Here is a 20,310-nt window from a genome sequence, read left to right as displayed (position 1 = left end):
TTAACACCAGACGAAGCCGACGGCTGATAGGAGAGGACGTTCCCCTCTGTGCCGAGGGGCTGACCCCTCCCATTATATGTGACAGAGCCGAGACACGACACGGTGAGAGATGAAACACTGCTCTTTAATTTCAAGCCTCTCCTGTTTCACAACTAAAGCCCTCCGCCGCCTTCATTTTTTTCTCTCTCTCTCTCTCTCAGCTCAGTGGAGAGATGTTAGAAGTGCAGACATGGGGAAGAAATCAAGTCTGTTAAAGACGTACAGATGTTTTTTTTCTAAAGCGTTTCCAATCAATAATATATAAATACAGTTAAGGGGTGTGACACGACATAGATATGGATCACACTTTTGATTAAACGATCAACATCGATTCAAAGTGAAAAATATGTATCCTGAAAATGATCTTCAACGTACACTGGCGGATAAAATATGTATTATTAGGACTTTGGATTTTTACCTTCAATTCAATGTCTTCAGTAGAAAAATATTTGAATATTTCATTTATTTTGTGGAATATTTTAGATGTAGCTGATAGTATTGAATGGGCCCAGGATATCATCTCTTATATTGATTTTTGAGCCACTGAATTGAACCGTGTCAAAGCCCCCGGTGTGACAGAGTTTGTGATATCAGAAAAAAATGTCATTGTCTTACAGGAAGCTGATGTAATGTTGTATTATGATGACACACATGCGCACTCAGTCTGATAAAAGCTAATTTGGAACTTGGAGCCCAGAAATCAGCTTCCTTCCATCAACAATAGAGTCCTTCATAAACAAGTTTGACCCATTTAGATTTGATTCCATCACACAGTTTTTTTCCCCAGTGGATTAAAGTAGGTGATTTCCACGCTCCAAATATTTGGCAATATTTAAACCGAAATCTTTTGCAAGTGCTGTGTTTGTTGCTTAAGTCACTCACACAGTCCTGAGGAGAAAAAAAAAACAAAGTTAGTCGTATTCTGTGTGTTGCAAATGTTGTCGTGAATATTTCATTTAATTGGTAAAAAACAAACAACAACTATGATTTCAAGAGACTTCTGGGGGCTTTTTAAAACAGCATTGTTTACAGCAAAGTTTAAGTATGCCTCATTTGAACGTGAAGCTCGAGGTTGTGCTGCGGATACACTCTCTTCTCGGCTGCACGGCTCATAAAGCAATAGAACTGATGAATCGCAGCGTGACTGGTGGCTGTTATGTGGGTAAAGCTAATCCAAACATGAAGCCCCCCCTTGAATATTTCATTCACATGGAATCGAGTCTGTTTAATCAAGAAGTCCCTGCATTACGCTCCAATCCTGCAGAAATGTAAGTATTCCGGGTGAATGTGTACTCTCAGGCAGTGTTAGTCCTAAAGCTTCCACTATTTAGAGCGGCACACTTTGCAGTTAGATTCATAGACAGAAAGTCCAAACGGCATGTTTACATGTGCCGTTTTCTCCCAGAGGGTCTCATTTAACTCTGACCACTTGCCGGGCTGTGTTTATTCCCCCTGTTGTACTGTGTGTGTTTTTTCCTTCATCGCAATCATCATCATCATCATCATCTCAGGACACGACGCTCTCATTGTGTCATCGCATGTTCTCAAGCATGGCCGCACTTCGAGTGTGTTCACGGCAGATCGCTGCAGAGAGTCCTCCTGAGGAACTTCTGAGCACATCAAAGCATCTCTTGTGTCCTGTTTGTGTGTCCCCGCAGTGTGTGTGAATTGTTGGCTGCTTTCATCCCAGCAGCTGTAAGCGGGGACGGGTGTGTTTTGTTTTGGTGCACACGTCTGACTGTCTGTCTCCATGTGTGCATCGGGGGGGGGGGGTCGTGCAAGCGTGTGTGTGTAAACGGTCTCTCACCTCTTGGCCTGCCCGTGCGCGTGTGCACACGTTGTCACCCTCTCACTTACTGCTCTATATGTGCCCACCCGGGGGACACCCAATCCTCTCTGCCTCTGTTTGTTCATAGAGCAGACATTCAATACCCCCCCTGACGCCCCTGCATATACACTGTATGCAGAGGGGGGAACCCTGTTTCCATCAATCACCATGGAGACCAGGCATGTTGTCCTCATTCCTTCCTCATTTCCTGTCAGCCGTCTGTTTGCCGGGTGTGTGAGGGACATGGCGGCCTCAGAGCAGGTGTCCACTTTTCCAGACAAGCAGGTTGTACTGCATCCTTTTCATCTCTCAGTCTCTGTGGCTTCCATGCTCCTGAAAACATGGCAAGAAAAAAAAAGATTGCTGCTGGCTGTCAAGGGATGCATGCTGGTTGCTGCTATTCGTGACATCTTTGATGTATGCGTCATTGAGGGAAGATAAAAACACACCTTTGGATATCCAAAAGGAGATGTCTACTTTAAACATCTTTTAGTGGTGTAAGTGGGTCATCATTTTGGGGGATTTTAGGAGCCAAGTTAAGAATGTGTTAGTCTGTATCCGGCATTTTTTTTTTCCTGGTTTCATATTTAATATGTTCTGATGTCAATGAGGCATTACGATTAAAAAAAAAAAAATGCGTCACAGGGGCCATGTTACCTGTGTGTACACAAAAGGTAATATTCTTTAGAGGACTTAAACTAAAGATCATTTTCAGTATGATTTAATCTGGTCCTCGTTTTCTTCGTCTGAGTTTTTGATACATATTTTCAGTCAATGAAATGTACCACATATTACTCATTACAACTCCTTCCACTGTCATGTTTTGTGCGATCATTTGTCCAAAAGTGAAGATATATATTTTACCTGTTCTCTCATTAATGACAAAGAAAAACAGCTAATAACATTTGAAAAAGCGAAACCAACAAATTAGAAGGATACTGTAAGAAACCCTGCTGCTTATTTATTTATATTTCAACTATATCTAATTCTTTCTTCAAGACTAAGAATACATATTGTCTATCATTTATGTCTTTCTGTACTTGCTTTCTAACTACACAGTTGAGTTTGTTCTGCTATTTGAGGTTTAAAATCATTCGGTTTAACCATCAACCTTTTTGATAAGAAGCTGCTGGCGTGTCAAATCGATTATACTTTCTATTTTTAATTATTCCACAGCAGACTGTGCCGGCCTCTTATGTCCATTTGCTTCTTTGTCAGTCATTTGGTAAACAGAGAGATGCCTAACTCAGTGTATAAAAGATGAATAAAAGAAGCGACCCGTAACGAGGAGCCCCTGAGTGCAGGATGCAGTCAGGCGGAGTAGGACCAAGGTTACACACTCAGTGACAGCACTGACGGCCTCTCTGCCTCCCTCGCCTGCTCTGACTGTATTCTGGCAGCCCGGAGATGTAGCTTGCACATTGCTAATTCCCTGTTCTGAGTTAGCGGGTCTAATTTAGAACAGAGGGGCTCTGTTCATCCTGGAACGCTGCTGCTTCGGGATTCTGGAAACAAGTAGTTCAGAGGCTCTCCGCCCTCACGCAGACACAGAGCATATGCCTTGTTATCAACCCACAGAGCTGCACATAATGATCCCTTCAACCATTAGCTCCTAATGCAATCAAGTGCTAACATTTTAGCCATGCCCCTCAGTGCCTAAAGATAATGAAGTTAGCCCACGGGTTGCACAAATGTGCTCTCTGATAACACATGTGTTCAGGATGCATCGATCAAGCTTAGCCCCATGATTATTTGGCCTTTCATCTGTAGCTGACAGCGAGCAAAATGTTCCATTTTTTGTTTATCTCCAGTCAACCCCCTGGGCTTTGTTTGATATTTATGGAAATTGTATGGAGATGAGCTTGTAACTGATAGTTTTATAAGTCAATCATAAGAGTGCCTCTTACAGAAACAGAGGAAGTTTGATTTGGTGCAATGATCTAATCCAGTGAAATGACACTGCCCCACTTTCCGCAGCATATTGACGGGCTGGCACGTCAGATTGTGCCGCCGCCGCCATGACGGGAGTGTAAGACCCACACATGCAGACGAGCTCTGTGACATCGTGAGAAGGATGTGTTAGAGCTTTTGAACATGTCTTTGCAAGCATTCAGTGCATAAATAAATCAGCGGAGCAGCGATGGCCTTGTGCGCTAAGCAAAAGCAATAAACCTTTCTACGGTTTCAAAAGACTCTCAGGAGTTGGATCTCATTAAAAATAACAACCATTTATTAAACATGATCTCCTCACAGAGCTCAGCAAATTTATATGTAAAAAAAATAAGAAAAAAGAAAAAAGAAGCCCACACACACACACATGTCAGACGGTGTCAGTGGGGTTGCGGCAGTGGGTTGGTGTACAGTGGCTCTGTGGGCTGGCTGGAATGCACTTGGCAGACAAACAAGTGGCCTTGATGAGTGAAAAATGAGAGGATCGCTTTTATTGCTGTGTTGTTGTTGCTGAATGTGAGAGCTTACCATCCACGAAGATCAAAGATTCCACTGTGAGGTGAATCCTTCAAATCTAAATGTACTTCTTATTGTAAAGCAGAGCCAGAATCACCAGCCAGTTAGCAGGGTTCAAGTGTCAGAGTAACACACACACAACATGCGTCTTCATTCACTTCATGCAGTACCAACACATTCTTTACAGACATTCACAGTTCCAGATGATCCAGTGTTTTAACGTCGAGATCACCTGACTTCATCTTCAGTGCCATTCTGAGGTTGAACAATTTCCTTTTCTTTTTTTTTTAGAGCTATTAGCTAACAACAACAGCTATAAAATTTGTTGTAAACATGCATGGTGCCCAGAGGATAATTCATACTCACTTTGGGATCTTTTGAGCATTCATAGTGCCGCTAGCATGTCAACGTTTTCACCCATCCATTCAATTTCCATCTGATGGATGGGTTACATGTTTTTTTGCAGATTTTTTAAGGTTCAAAAATGATGTATCCAAAATAATTTAATGATTCTCAAATACAAGGCCTGCAAAAGCTACATGTTAGCGTTGTCGTGATTTGCATGTTAGCACTCTGACTTAAAGCGTCAAATCCATTTTATTGACGCTTAGCTGCTCCAAGTACAAACATCATTTTCTTTACATTCCCTTAACAAAAAACAAACACAACATAGGATAGAGTTGTGCTGAGCAAAACAAACATCTAACATTTTTTTTCTGCTTAACGCTCATTGAGCTGTTTTTAAATACGGGGTTCAGACCAGCTCTCCTGGAAGATGTTCAAAGTGTTGCACTCAGGATGTTTACATGTAAACAGACAGACAGAGTTGTGTCAAGAATTTCAAAAAAAAAAGAAGCGTGATGAGAGAGAAAGGTTGAGACACAGGATCTTCACACAGCAGCAAACAGCTGGCCAATCACTGTGTGAAGTGCGTGTGAATAGCTGATTGGCTTGGTTTTTTGAAGTTGCAGATGAAGAGGAGCGTGTTTGGGATGCAAGCATCAAGCAGCTCTGATGATGAATACTTGCAGCTTTATTCTTATTTAAGTCAAACAGAACATGATCTTCTTCAGTATGAGGATTTACTGCCGCTCTTTGATTTATAGAAAAGGTCAACTGAATCCGTTTTTGGTTTGGGACTGTTGTTATACAAAATAAAACGCATGGAAGACTTCACATTATGTTTTTTTTTCACATTATGTTTCTAGGATGTTGTAATGATGAATGTATGCTTTGTTTTTGTTTTTTTACATTCAACAAAATAATGGCTCAATCCATTTAATTAGGACTCGTTCAGTTTAATCAATTTGAAGAAAACTGTGATTAAGTGAAGCCGGCATGAAAAACATTTTTTCATGTCCTCTTGAAATCATTAGAAAATGATCATTGCCTTTAAGTTATGCGAATCGCAGAGCATCTACAGGGTTGCTACTCACGGATTCCATATTGATCTATCTGCAGACAAATGTAAACAAGAAACACGTCATGAAGAAACATGAATTATTCCATGAACTAATTATACACATCAAGCTGAGCCTGCGAGCAGTCAGGTGACTCACATTAATCATCGGAGCGTAAGTCACAGTACTGACATGCACGTAGCTGCTACCACATTGTCATTCTGGCAGCGGTACAGATGCTTCTCATTTAACGTCTGTGTATAAATTGTCTCCTCATAACAGAGTTTTTTTTTTTTTTTTCCTTCTCTCCTTTGAGTGACTTTGACGGAGAGGATAAAAGCAGGTCCCTGAAAATGACTCCAAGCTAATTCAGATGTATGAAAAGTGTAGTGAAACAAATTGATTAAGTTTACATGATCTGGAGCTCATCAGAAAAGTATTTTGTTTTTCTGTTGTTTTTTTTTTTCTTCTTGTTCCAAAAATCACTACGCTCACTGTGAGTAGTCGTTAATGAAGACGGAGATGGAGTATTAGTCACCGATGGCCACCCACAGTCTGTTAATAAAAAACAACCCCAAATCTCTGAATGAATACAACATCGCTGACACTGTTGGTGCTTCTGGTCAATATCCTGCATACAGACGCTGGTCCTCATTATGACTTGTTGTGAATCTCAATCAATATCACATCGTCTCAAACAAATGAAGAGGATCCGCACATATTCTTGTTTTCAGAAGCCCTTGGTGTGAACGAAGCTTTGATTTGTTTTCTTGTTATGCGAATGTCTTTGATCTCGTCGAATTATCCTCCATTTAACAACGCTCTTCAACACTGTAGATGTATGCGGTTTGTGAGGAATGATCCAGAACGCAGCCATGAGTTTTAATTTTAGCCACTTTTATCTTTCAGCAGAACGGGAAACCATATTCCTTCTATAATATTTAACGCTTTATTTTCGAAACTCAGCCGTTCTCTCTTCTTTCAGAGCAGCACTGAAGGAACTCGGAGAGCCAGAGAACGAGCGCTGGCCTTCGTCTGACTGTGTGACCAGCGAATGAGCCTTGTTCATGCGTCTCCCTGAGTGCCACTCCCACACCACTATGAACTGTGAGCAGGACTTTGGAGACGGGGGCTTGGGAGTGACCCTCACACTACGACTGCTCATGCACGGAAAGGTACAAACCCCCTTGTGCTCACGTTGTGCATGCCGGAGCACTTTGGACTCACTTAAGCGTAAGGTTTGCCACAGCCTCATGAATAAAAAAAAAAAACAAAGAAGTGATAAATAATGAAGTGGTACTATATACATTAGAAATGTCTTTTACTTCTTTTTCTTTTTCTTTTTTTACAAAGGTTTATTTTGGGCTTTTTATGCCTTCATTTAGAGACAGGACAGTGGATAGAGTCAGAAATCCGGGTGCGAGAGGGAGGGGAATGAAATGTGGGAAAGGAGTCACAGGTCGGATACGAAGCCGGGCAGCCCGCTTGAATGACCATAACCTCTGTACACGGGGTGCGCAAACTAACCACCAGGCTACCGACGCACCGTTTTTTTGCTTTTTAAAAAGATGTATGAAGGGTTTGTAATGAACTATGTCTCTTGTCTTTCAGGAGGTTGGCAGCATCATAGGAAAGGTGAGAATTCTGTTTTTTTATTCCATTATTCTTTGAAATCAATAAAAAAAAAAAACATTTTAAGGACTGCACTTATATTGTCTGTTATTCTCAATAGTTTATCAAACCCCAATGTTCCTCACTGCAGCTTTATATTTACTATATAAATGATTGTACATTCATTGTATTGTTTATGTGATCATCTCTATAACATGATGGTTCTTTTTCAGACTCTGTAAATGAGTCAAAGTGCTTCACTTGAGTGTATTCTAATAAAATGTCGAGGCATTTCTCTTTGTCCTAAGCCCGGGCCTCTTTGTGGATTTATAGTGTGCCTTTGAAGGTTCTTTTTTTTCTCTCTCTTTCTTAATTCTACTTTGTCAAATCCACAGTAAACAAAGCCATCTAAGAAACAATCCCTATTTAGAATATCCCCACCCTAAATGTAATTGCCTTATACGAAAACCTCTTAAGACTTGCCCACACCTCCCATAATGCACCACAGTAATCCATCAAACAAAAACATCAGTGCATTGAAGGCGAGCCCCCTGTTGAAACTGAGCTCCTAAGACGTATTACCGTTGGCCCCTTGTGGCACTTTGAGCGTCTGCCGGGAGGAGGGGGGGGTGGGTGGGGGTGGGGGTTGGGGTGGGGGGGGGGGGGGGGGTTTGGCTGCCTTGTGTTTCTCCAGTGGCTCCTGCTATCCCGCCCTGTAATACAACACCTACAAAAGACATCAATAGGAGAAGGAACAGGGACGAGTGATGAAAAAAAGGAGTGCTGGAGAGAAATGTCACAATGGATGCTGCAATGTGTTGCAGGAATCAGGAGAAAATAGATACTGAAAGCAAAAGGGAGAGAAACAGAGAGATGAGCTTGGCATGCACTGTGCGGCTCCACAGAGAGACACTTGATCTGCACTACTTGGGCTAATAACTTGCCACTCTAAGCTGCAATCCTTTCCTCCCAACCTCTCTCTCTCTCTTTGGCAAACCTCATCACTCTCCCATCATTAGAAGACAGACACCAAGGCCAGAATGGACCACATGTGATAAGTTTACCTAGAATAAAATGTCTTGGTGTGAGGTGACGCTATTTTTTTTTTTTTTGGTGCTCTCGAAAGAAAGCGGTTGTCGTGAATGCACAAAAGTGTGAACGTAGGTATGACAGCTTGGATGGGACAAAGCTGAAAGAAAACGTGAGACAGGAAAATGGAAAATAAGCAACCCAAAAACCAGCAGAGGACAACATGTTGACAACATATTCTCATCCCTTGCAGGAGGTCTATATGCACACTCCATATACTCCTACTAGAGAGTCAGACACAAAGACGTAGTTGATATTTTTTTTTTTTAGGTATTTGGACTGGAGTTTGAATTTCTTCCCCTAAATTCCAGTCAGATTTGTGTGGTTTGAATGTCAGGTTTCAATTTCAGGGCGGGGACGCTGTGAAATAAGTATTTTTCTTAAACAGTCCTTCATCTTCTCTTTTACAGAAAGGAGAGACGGTGAAACGAATACGAGAAGAGGTAAGGAAGCTTTACCATGTCAACCTTTTAGCGTCTGCCTCAGTATTAGCATGCAGGATTAACTGTATGCACTGCAAGTTACGCAATATGCAGGAAAAGTGTTTCTGAGTGACTAGCTGTGTGCATGTTCAGCCAAATCTCTTCAAATGTCTCCTTTTTCTTTGACCACACGTCCAGTAGGATTATTTCTGGAGGAAAAAAGAAGTCTAATACTGTCTCAGCTGTATAGTGTAGTGTTTGTGTTTATTATTAATAATAGTGATCCTCTGTTTGTGAGTTTTTCAGTCTGAAAAGCACACCGTACAGGAACATTGTCCAAATTGCCTTTTGGGCATCAACTGCACCTTTTCAATTTAAATCATCGCTCTTCGTGATTCACGACCTTATCTCTTGCTACTTTCCTTCCTACCAAATCCCTTTTCTTCCCTGAAACAACTGCCTTTTTAATCTCCATCTGCCCCTCCATTCCCTCTCCTTAAATCTCAGGGGTGCAGCCAAACTAATGCCGCTTGGTTAACTCTTTGTATTAAAACGTAATTAGGTTGACACTGTTGCACTACATTTGATTCTCTCTCTGGCTGTGAGGCTTCTATGTTTTACTTTATGAGGCAGAAGGATAAACAGAGGAGGAGTGAGGTCATTGGACAATGTAGCCCTGCAAGGCTGCTAGATAAACCATCCGACCATCCGTCCATTCATTCATTCATCCAGCCTGTTATGGCCTTTGTCGCTTCCCGACTGCATAGGCCTCATCCTGTCACTTGCTCCTCGGGCCTTAAAAAGTCGGCGGGAGCATGACTCAGTGGAGTGACTGGAGAAAAATGTCGCAGAGGTCAGAGCACTGTCCGCTGTGTGCTCATGTGACTTAAAATCAGAGAAACACAAGGACACACACTGGAAGGAGAGGAGGGCGAGGGATTGATTGTCTGAGGGCTAAACCCAGAGGAGAAACTCTATAAGGTTATTGGTCGGAGATACAGAAGTGTGCTGTTTAGTGTTTAGACTCACCTCCTTTAGCTCCCTTGACTTTGTTATCTGTGGCTCCTCTGCACTGTACAACATGTCACCCAACACTTTGAAGACTTTTTATAATTAAAACCCAACCACATAGGGTTAGGGTTAGGGGTTAAACAGGAGAGGTTTACCTTTTAGAAAATAAACATCTGCTCGTCTGCTCTTTTGCAAAGAGAAAGATTTTTACAGTCAATAGCCAGTTAGCTTAGTTAGCATAAGAAGCAAAGCAAAATAGCGACCCTGGCTAAAAAATTAGCCTTAACTAGCACTTACTGACATCTAACCTACATACTAGTTGTTTTGTTCGATTGCAGTTTATGTATGGAATTTAAAAAAAAACACAAATAAAAAAGTTCACTGGCAAGATTTGAAGTTGCTTGATGGTGGGTAAGCTCCGGACAATGCTAGGCTAGCAGTTTCCCTGTAAATATATTTTTCTTTGTTAAGCCCTTTTTGTTCCAAATGAAGAAAAACATTTGAGATACAATTAACTTAGTTAGAACAACAACTGAAAAACAAAGATGACACAACTCTCTCCACAGCTAACACTGTCCACATCTAAGAAAACATTACCTAATTTAAGAAAGTAACACATTAACTTTTGTTTGAAATAATTTTGTTTGTTTTATCCTCGCAGAAAACACAGAGTAAAAAAATGTGTTGTTTCTTTTTTAATAGATTGTATAAAACATAGAATTAGATGCAGTGACATAATCCATTAGCTAAGTGCAGTTTTAAAGTCCAATGATCTCAGATGCCATTTTGGTGTGTATCTGACAAGCGGGGCATTTGGAGCCAGCCTCAAGTGGACAGACGAGGAACTGCAGTCTTGCACTTTTGCATTAGCTTCATTTTCTGACACCAGAGGTTGCTGCTTGGTCCTCATGCTAAACCAAGCTAAGCTAATTAGCATGCTGCTTGCTTTAAATTAGCTTCATATTCACTGTTGCCAATGTCTTCATCTTAATCTCATTTTAAAATTATAACAATAATGACTGTATTTCTACTAACATCAAACTGACCTGTGTCTCCACAGAGCAGTGCTCGGGTCAACATTTCAGAGGGCTCTTGTCCAGAGAGAATCATCACCATCACCGGCTCCACAGACTGCGTCTTCAGAGCTTTCACCATGATCACGTACAAATTGGAGGAGGTAACTGTCACATGCATAATTGAAATCAACTCAACCAAGGACTTCGGCCTCAAAGGTTTTTTTTTTTGGTTTTTTTTAACAGATGAAATCAGTCATGGTGCAATCAGAAAATATACATTGCAAGTTTTCGTAAGTTGTTAAAGTCTTCTTGAAGCCCAAATAATTTGTTTGTGAGAGGTAAAAACAAATTGTAAGAAGCCATTTCACCGGGTTATTACAAGAAATCATTTCCTGATCTTCATCTTGACATCACCACTAATGGGCTTTTATGGGTATTGATTATACTCTAAAAAACTGAAGTGATGGAAGGAAAAACTTTAGCCGTGTTCCATAGCACTCCATGTGCTTTCAGATATGATTACAGTGCAGAGGAAAATTTTGGATAAGTGGATTTAGCTGCTGTTGTAAAGCCATTTCAGAGAGAGTGTTGGTGGAGTGAAGATGTGATGTGTGTTTTACAGTAAATGAGTTGTTTGTTGGGCCATTTCACCTATCAGACTGAGCGCTAAATGAAGCTTATTTGTACCTGTTATTGAGAGGGATTTGTATATATCCTTATCGCCTTCTAATGACCTATAGACGACAGGTTCCTCCTGCTTTGTATCTCCATGGTGACTGTCCATCAGCGCACTAATTAAAATGGCAGAGTGAGGAGCTGTCTGCACTCTGATTCAGCATCACTGCGGACTCTGGCAATAAAACAGGTGTTCCCTGCTCAGGTCGACAGTCTTCAGTAAACACACGCTGGCTGGGAGCACAGAGCAGGATTCATTAAAGATCGCTCACACTCACCTCTTTTCAACCTCTTGAGTTGCCGTGGCAACGTGTTGGCTGACCCACAGCGCGCCACTTCCACCATAGTTGAGTTATTGTTTGTGTGACACCTTTAATTAAAAACAAAGGAGAATAATATGCTTTTTGGCCACTGAGTATTAGACTTGGCGTTTGTTTCTGTCTCGATGGTTCGCGAGTACACAGGAGCACACGCTCACTCACTTCTTTTATTTGGCAGATGATCACTTGTTCAAATTGTGTGTTTTATCTGCGTTTTATTGAGGAAGAGCCCCCCCCCCAACTGCTGCCTCATGAGTGCAAGTTTATGCAAATGAAGTGATCCAACAATGTGAAAGAGATATTCTAATAACACACTAAATACAGAAACTGTATCATACATGTATTTTGTTTTCGAGATGTTGAGGCACAGCATGCATGAAAGCTGCTTAATCTGTCTATATTGGGGTTCTAACCCACCAGCAATGTAATATGCTTTAGGGATTTAAGCCCGAGCAGCCCTTTGTGTGGCAGTGCTCTCATAACCCGCTGTCTTATTTCCGCCATTTCGCTCTGTTTGCAAAGATGGCACAGTAAAGTATGCGAGTGTTCACAGTTGTTAAGTCGAGGCTCATATTTTTAGATCAAATCCAGAAAATGACGCCCAGAGTCTTGTGATTGTACAGACGAGCTACTAATGAGACGAGACGTCAGAGAGCCTGAGCCGCCTCACTAAATATAGACACGGAGCAGAGACGCACAAGAGCCACATCAGAATACGCTTTTTAAATTTAAGGTTTACGGTTATCGGAAGCATTATGCAGTTTCTCTTCACAAGTTAAATCCCCCGAGGTTACACATCCACACTGTCCCCTTCTTAAGTCAAAATGTTGCAATTTTACTGCAAACACAAACTGTTCAAAAACAAGCAGCGTGCTCTGCATTCTGTCACATATTTGTTGTTGTTTGAGCTCTGATGAGAAGGGAGGCAGTGGATCTTATTTACATTTCAAAGCTTCACAGAGAGACACAGTTCATTAATTAAAAGCTCAGTCTCCACCCACAGCAGAGAAGCAGGATGTTTGCTTTACCTGCACTGTGAAATACAGCAGCAGTGAGCTTCTCGATCCTTATTCTGTTCAGACATAAACTCACCAGTCTGTACAATAAATGAACAATATATATATACATGTAGATTACATGGAAGAGGTATGGGCATGTTTTTCCTTCAGAACAGCCTGCCACTGAAATCTCCCTATTCAAATTTGTCATTTACTTCCCTTCTCTATCAAACATGGGGAATTTTAAGAGAATCTTTCATTCAATGTTCTATGTTCACAAGTTATTATCCCCACTTTATGTCAAGTATATACATTCAAAAGAACTGTTCAACACTATGTGATGTAAACAGGCAGCTGGAGCCGAGAGACAGTTAGCATAACTTAGTCTAGTTTAGCCCCATAAAACCACACCTTCTGCTGACTTTAGGTCTGGCACAGATGTAACAACAAACACGTTGTCATGCGATACTTTTTGAACATGAGAGGTGGGCAGATTGTTGCCAGCTGTTAGTAGCTTTTTTTCAGGCTTTATGATAGGCTAAGCTAACTTGTTTTCTTTTGTAAGCGTTCATTTTCTCAGACTCAAACTCCGAGCAAGGACACATGAAAGCACATTACCTCTAGAATGAAATGTATCGCATGGCAGTTATTTGAACTATCAGAAAAGACGTTTTAGCGATTGAAAATAACAGCACAATATTGCGTGAATGTAACAATCTTCTCCTGTAACCTTGAAAATGACTCACAAATCAAAATAAGCGCTTTTCATAAAAATGCACACATTCAGTTGATTTCAAAAGATTTGTCCGGAGAGAAATCCCAAGGTGACTAGTTTCAGGCTGCTTGCAGAAGGTGCTATGTATCAGTCTTCTGTAGCCGACTGAAAGGCACAAAGCACTAAACGCTCAATGGTTTTTGTTTCCCCTTTAAGCCTCTCATATGAGGATTTTACAGCTTTTCAGAGAACCACGATGGACGGGATTGCATACATTACCAGTCAGCCTCCTATGGATTTGAGCATACGTGAAAAATCTGCATGCAGGAGTTAATTAGGTGCAAATGCTGGATTGGTTCTTTGCTCACGCTGCCTCCCAACCAAAGCTCCACCTGACACTTCCAGTATGGATCCCGTTGGCTTTTTTTCTTTCTGTTGTTCAATTCGTTTCGATTCAGTCTAAAGTGAGCTTGGCTGCTGTGTGTAGGGTTCCTGCTTTGGACTTCATACTGCTGAGGTAATGCTAATAGGCGGTGATATGTTGCCTTGGCTCAACATGATTCAGCATAATTGGCGATCCACTCACATTTTTGCTGTTTGATTTCCAATATTCAAAACTGTCAGCCAAGTTTCTTAATGATTGAAGACTTGATGAAACTGAAATTGAAAGTGTGTTTGGGTAAATGTGAATCCCAAATAGACAGAATAAAATGAGCCAGACTCAAATCATTTCTGCACTGTCCTAATTGTTGGAGTTAATCCCTCCAGTGGCTTTTCTCTTTGTCCCTTTCCTTCTTCACTCCGCCTGCTTGATCCGTTTCCACTGGGAATCTTTTTCCCATTTCTCTCCTACATCTCACCACTTTTCCTCTATGCTCATATCTCCCTCCAGGACCTGACTGCGCTGGTGGCCAACGGCACCATCAGCTCCAAGCCACCAGTCACCCTGCGGCTGGTCATCCCTGCCAGCCAGTGTGGTTCTCTCATCGGGAAGGGAGGGGCAAAGATAAAGGAGATCAGAGAGGTGAGCAGCCAGAACGCAAATCTACTCCATCCTCTTCTTCCAGGAAGGTTCAACACTGAAATACGATGAAAACAAAGCTCCCGCAGATGTGGGGAAAAAACAACTGCAGCTAGAGAGGAGAGATATATCATTTCTGCTCTGCTGTGTATTTTGCCCTATCAGAGGTCCGTACAAGATGCCTCTATTCAGAAACAAGTCAGTTACAGTCCACATATAACATGTTTAAGGTGCTGATCTTAATTATCTACAAAGCTTAAAAAATGATGAATGTTGCAGAAAGATTGATTCAGATATAATAAAAAACCCACGAAGATGCACAAACATATTTATAAAGAAGTGATTAAAGAGTGTACATAATGATAGCAACCATGTGTGTCTGTACTGGCTGTTGACACACTTTGATGCATTGTGCTAAATGCTAACAGAGGCAGGCTAACACAGTCATCATGACAATGCGAAAATGGAGATCTTAATCTTAATGTAATGTTTATTATGACGTGTGCCGCTGCCTTCTTGGCCAGGTCACCACTGTGAAAGAGACCTTGATCTCAATGGGTTAATTACCTGGTTAAAAAAAGGTTAAATCAACCAAAAAAAAAATACATTTCCCCTTTGTTATTTTTCAAAATCAGAGTTTGAAGCTCTTTCAATGAATTTGCTTAAAAAGATGATTGTGTGGCAGTTTGAATTTTCCCTCAGCTGTTGAGATACTTCAGGAAGTAAGACAATAATTAAAGGAGAGAAATTATAGGGCGGTGATATACATATAGCAAACTAGAATTCAGAAAGTAAGTCGTTGCAGAGTTTAGGACTTGGATTGAAAAAGCCTCGTCGCTCTTAGTTAGCAGTCCAGCTCTGATAACCCCCAGAGACCTGCTATCAGCCCATCTAAGAGGGCACTCAGGCGCAAAGCGGTAGAGACACATTTCTATATGATAAGAAGTCCGCTAATTTAAGTTCAACAATGACAGGTCTGGGATCAAAGTCAGTGGTATTCTTCCTATGTGGACTAAGATCCCAAATAAAGATTTGATCCAGTCCAAAGAATCTATCCAACGTGTGCACTTACACTGGACCACGTCATGGATTTAGACTATTACAGCACATAATTAGAAGACAATGCAGCCTGGATAGATTCACTTCATACAACGCTCAGTATGACTCAGCAGTGTCGACTTTAAAAGAGAAAACCTCCTGACTACACTGATGCTCAGTTCAAACATCAGGATTAGACTGATCAGAGCTCTGCTGCCAGAGACATCTGACTCTGTAACTTTAGCTTTGTACTGATCCACAAATAGAGTCCCTCTCATTTTCTGTGGTAAGACGCTTTTTTATTGTCCCGTACATAACCCAAGTTTGTTTCAGTTACAGATTTGTTTTGTTTGGTTGCTAGAGGACACAAGCGCTCATATAGAAGCATTTTGTTATGTGTGTGGTTCAACAATAGCCTCCAGAAACACTGCAGTCTGATACAGACATCGACAGTGCAGATTAAAAAAAAAAGGCACTGCTTCATGCCTGCAGACATGCTTTATTAGAAATGAAATAGCTAGAATTGTGAGAATCAGATGACTTTTCACTTTTTGTAACCTATCCGGTCTTGACGTTCAACAAACTAAGTCTTGTTTTTGCCGGTATTTGCGGGAAAATATAAGGTCAGCAGAGCCAGCAGAGGAAACCCAGAACACTGCCATGTCTGTATATAATCACCCCTGGTCTAATCAGTGGAATCAAACTTAATCTCTTTTTTTTAAACCCCTATCATTTGCAGAGCACCGGAGCTCAGATACAGGTGGCAGGGGATTTGCTGCCCAACTCTACTGAGAGAGGGGTGACGATATCTGGGAATCAGGAGTCTGTAATCCAGTGTGTCAAACTCATCTGCACGGTAATCCTGGAGGTAGGAAGTGTCCCATTCCTCTTTTCATTCACCTAGCTGACATTTTGTCAGAGCTCTGCCCGCCGCCGCTGCTGCGACGTGATGGAAATAATTGCTGTTAACGTGCATGTTTCATTTCCCCAGTCATTGTCTATTCCACTGCAGCAGAAGTTATTGCATTTTTAGTAGGCTGTCTTAGCCTTCTGTGTTATGTAATGCTCTCTCTGAAAGAAGTCGACTAGATATCGAGTGCTACAGAAGAGGCAGTCTGTTCCGCTATCTTCATCTTACATAAAGGACGTGCGCTGTTCCTTTAGTGTTTGGACCTCCTGTGCTTTAATCTGCCGGGTTAAGACATCACATGGAGCTGAAAAGGTGCCGCTCAGGTCAGAGCTCGATATTGTCGGAGAGGACACTAAGCTGCTAAGAAAAAAAACGAACCGCCCCGCAGTGAAATCTGTCCACCTTTGGACAACAGCTCTCTTGAGAAAATCGAGGAGGAGATGAGAGAAAAAAAAAACAACCCCGAGCACAGTTTCTCCCTGTGTGTTCATGGAAGTGCACAAGTCCTTTTTGTTTTAGCATCGCAGCTGGACCTGACTGACTAATTGCTAGTTTGATCCAGTTTTCCAGGGCTTTCTTCAAAGGCTTCCAACTTTCATTAGGATTCTGTACCAGCGGCCGCTTGCTTTTGGCTCCAAGATTTAAATTATGCAAAGTTATACAAAGAATTTGCTGTGACTGCTGCGGCAGAAAAGATGCTCTACATTTGAAATCCCGAAACAGTATCACCAACATTGCAGCCACTTGATAAGATATACAGTGTCATGTACACTGTATAATCCCCCTTTTTTTTATTAGTGTTTGAAGTATTTTATCTTCACATTTCTTCTTGTCAGTGAATTCTTGATTTATCCAGAGGTTGAACCACTGCAGAGCCTGCAGCGCCAATGTAAACTGAAGCTCAGAGCTGTTCTCCACAAAGAGCTCTCACTCCAACACTTTCATTTTTCAATGAATGAGTAATATAATCAAAAGAGAAACAAGGCAGGGAATAATGCCCGTGTCATTAGCACTTCAGTTTGTCATCAATTGTTAGTGTCTCTTTATGTAGTGTAACAGTATTTCTATTCCGTATTGCTTCACTTTTGTGGTGCTGTGGAGATTTCAGGGGATGAGAATATTTTTTTCATGTCTGTAAAGTTACTGTGGAGGACATCAAACACCCCTGACTGTTGTCTTTGTTTCTGAATCCATAGTCTCCCCCAAAGGGTGCCACCATCCCCTATCGGCCGAGCCCCTCACCAGCTACTGTCCTCATCGCAGGGAATCAGGTGAGAGAGTGAGACCTTAACACACAACGAGGCTCAGTCCATCATGATACACACAGCAGAGTGATTCTCACACTGTGAGCTGAATCCCCGTTTGCCGTTCTAGGGGCTTAACGGGGGGTTAGTAAAGCAGAGTATGAATCCTGCTTCCTGTGGGAACAATAAGAGAACTTTCAAGGTAGTTCGGCTGTAATTATTAGTGTTGTTCTGTGTACGGCAAACAACATTAAAAATGCTGAAGAAGATTTTAAAAGGGCGAAATATTAGGTGTGAGCTTATTCAAGTAAAATTAAAAAGAGGTTGATAAGGTGAGGATCTTGCTCGTCTTTTTCTGTCATTTGGACAAAGTTTAACATAAAAGGATAAAAAGGCTTACAGCCCGTGTTCTTGATACTTTTTAATGAAAGAATAATGGACTGGATTCCTCAAAGACAAGTATTGATTTTTACAAACTAAGATGTTTACATTTGGGTCAAAACAATCAGGAGTCTACAGTCATGCTGGTAGCTCTGAAAATCTTGCTTCCAATTACTACAGTATGCCATCATACAGACGTTTAGCAAGTACCTTGTTTACTATTCTAGTCCTTCATCCTTTAGAATAATTAGCATCCTAACTTAGCACTTAACACATAGTATAGCTGAGAGTGATGAGAACATCCCTGGTTGATGGACATACAAAAGAAATGTCAACATGTTGAATAGCAAGTTTTACAGCAGTTCTTATTTCCTCATATTTAAACCAGAGTTATATTTACTAACATTTTGACCTGTGGGTGGAGACAGAAGAAAAGTTGATGGATGACCAAAGATGTTGCAATTGATTCAGTGGGAAACATGAATATGCTTTGTTCAGTTTCATTGCAGTGCTACCAATAAAGATAGAAAACAATGAAGTCCCACCACATCCAGAGGGGGAAAACAATTCACAGCTCTGAATTGACTCTGTATTCTGTGAAGGATCCTTGGTTTCTCTATTTTTCAGAGAAAACAAAAAAACAATAACAACAGTGGTCTGAAATCTGCTGAGTGGCTGGATGCACTACAGGCAGGGTTAAGAACCCGAAGCTAAGTATTTGTAAGCTGCCTGACAGTAAAACTGAACCTTTACAAAGACTGAAGTGGATACAGGCAATAAGACGAGCTGCATCAGCAGGACGAAGAGGAAAGCTATGGGACACTTGGTGTGCCTTTGTACACGGAAAGCCTTGGTTGGTGCTCTTCTCATGCCAAGCTTTTATTAGATCTTTTATAACATCGGGGATGTAACTTTCAAAGAGCTGAGGGTATATGCCTTGATTATTATTTTATGAGTCACAGTTTCTCGTTTGGCCAGACGAGATGTGGAGGTTGAGGCTTAAAGAACGCGATGCAGTGCCTGGGTTGGATCATTGTATGATTAAATGGACACATTACCTGGTGATTGATAACATAGTTGTAAATGTCAATGACTTTCACCTCTGGCCCTTCAGAAAGATCATTTCAGATCCTCATACATGGCACTTAAGTTATCTTCTGACACATTTACATCTCTTGTTTTGAAGCTCTTATGGGGACTTTTTATTCAGTAATGATGAATACATCTATATGACCGACAAAGCAAACAAGAACATTCATTGAGGAGATTGATCATTTCTCTATTGTTATTTGTCTCCCACCGCTGCCACTGTAGTGGTGTAAAACAAGTCGATTATAGGGCAGCTCATTCTGTAGAGGTGTTTTTTTTTTTTTTTCAAGATTACTTTTTGGGCTTTGGGCATTTATTTGACAGCACAGATATATAGAGGAAGGTAGGGAGAAAGGGTTGGGGAAGTCACGCACCAAACAGCCTCCAGATCAGGAGTCGAACCTGTGACCAGTGCAAACAGGACTAGAGCCCCTGTAGTTCCTCACGGGACGCCTGCCCTGCCAACTGAGCTAAACCAACACTCATATCTACAGTCTTTAAAACATTTACCTTAAAACCAGCTAACATCAGCGGACTCGTTTTGTATTGTCACCTTGACGGTGGAGCAACAAAACCAATTAAAACTTTGACCTGATTTTGACGGAAACAGTGCGTAAGGGCATCATTGCGATCTGAGGATTCAACCTCTGGGTGCCATGGATCTACTTAACCTTGTGAAAATCCATTTTGTAATTGTAGTGATATCTCAGTTGGTGTTTTTATTTGTGGGGGGGATTGTATTCATACATTTTGAGTTTAACCACTCAATCAGCACAGTTACAAAGGAAACACCCACCGCTCATGGGCAAAGGAAGACAAAAAGGAGTAAGAAAAATAAAGCAATACAGAGCCAATTTAGACAACAACAAAACATGCTCTTTTAGGTTGCCAAACAAAACAGTACCGACTGTGAAAGAGTCTCAGTGTGTCTCATTGATTTAGGATGGTACATAAATACAAGGCTCCTGTATGCAGAGTAGACACATCGGTTTGTACAAACTTACACAAGCTTATACATTAAATACAACAAGACTGTT

General features: G+C 41.2%; 1 protein-coding gene across 3 annotated transcripts in view; it reads left to right on the top strand.

The window, feature by feature from the left end:
* pcbp4 (poly(rC) binding protein 4) overlaps positions 1-20,310 on the top strand; it is a 40,376-nt gene that overhangs the window by 8,515 nt on the left and 11,551 nt on the right. For 2 of the 3 annotated variants that reach the window (XM_061057240.1, XM_061057242.1), the window contains exons 2-8: positions 6,719-6,908; positions 7,345-7,368; positions 8,844-8,876; positions 10,927-11,043; positions 14,483-14,614; positions 16,389-16,517; positions 17,756-17,830. In XM_061057240.1, the coding sequence (XP_060913223.1) occupies positions 6,801-6,908; positions 7,345-7,368; positions 8,844-8,876; positions 10,927-11,043; positions 14,483-14,614; positions 16,389-16,517; positions 17,756-17,830 (618 nt within the window). In that variant the 5' untranslated portion in view covers positions 6,719-6,800. The remainder of the gene's footprint in view (positions 1-6,718; positions 6,909-7,344; positions 7,369-8,843; positions 8,877-10,926; positions 11,044-14,482; positions 14,615-16,388; positions 16,518-17,755; positions 17,831-20,310) is intronic. The other variant, XM_061057241.1, reaches the window with a different exon arrangement.

This window comes from Labrus mixtus, chromosome 15 (assembly GCF_963584025.1).
Source record: "Labrus mixtus chromosome 15, fLabMix1.1, whole genome shotgun sequence".
Classification (NCBI taxonomy): Eukaryota; Metazoa; Chordata; class Actinopteri; order Labriformes; family Labridae; genus Labrus; species Labrus mixtus.
The sequence above is the reverse complement of the archived record's forward strand: the minus strand, read 5'-3'. Positions and strand labels throughout refer to the sequence as shown.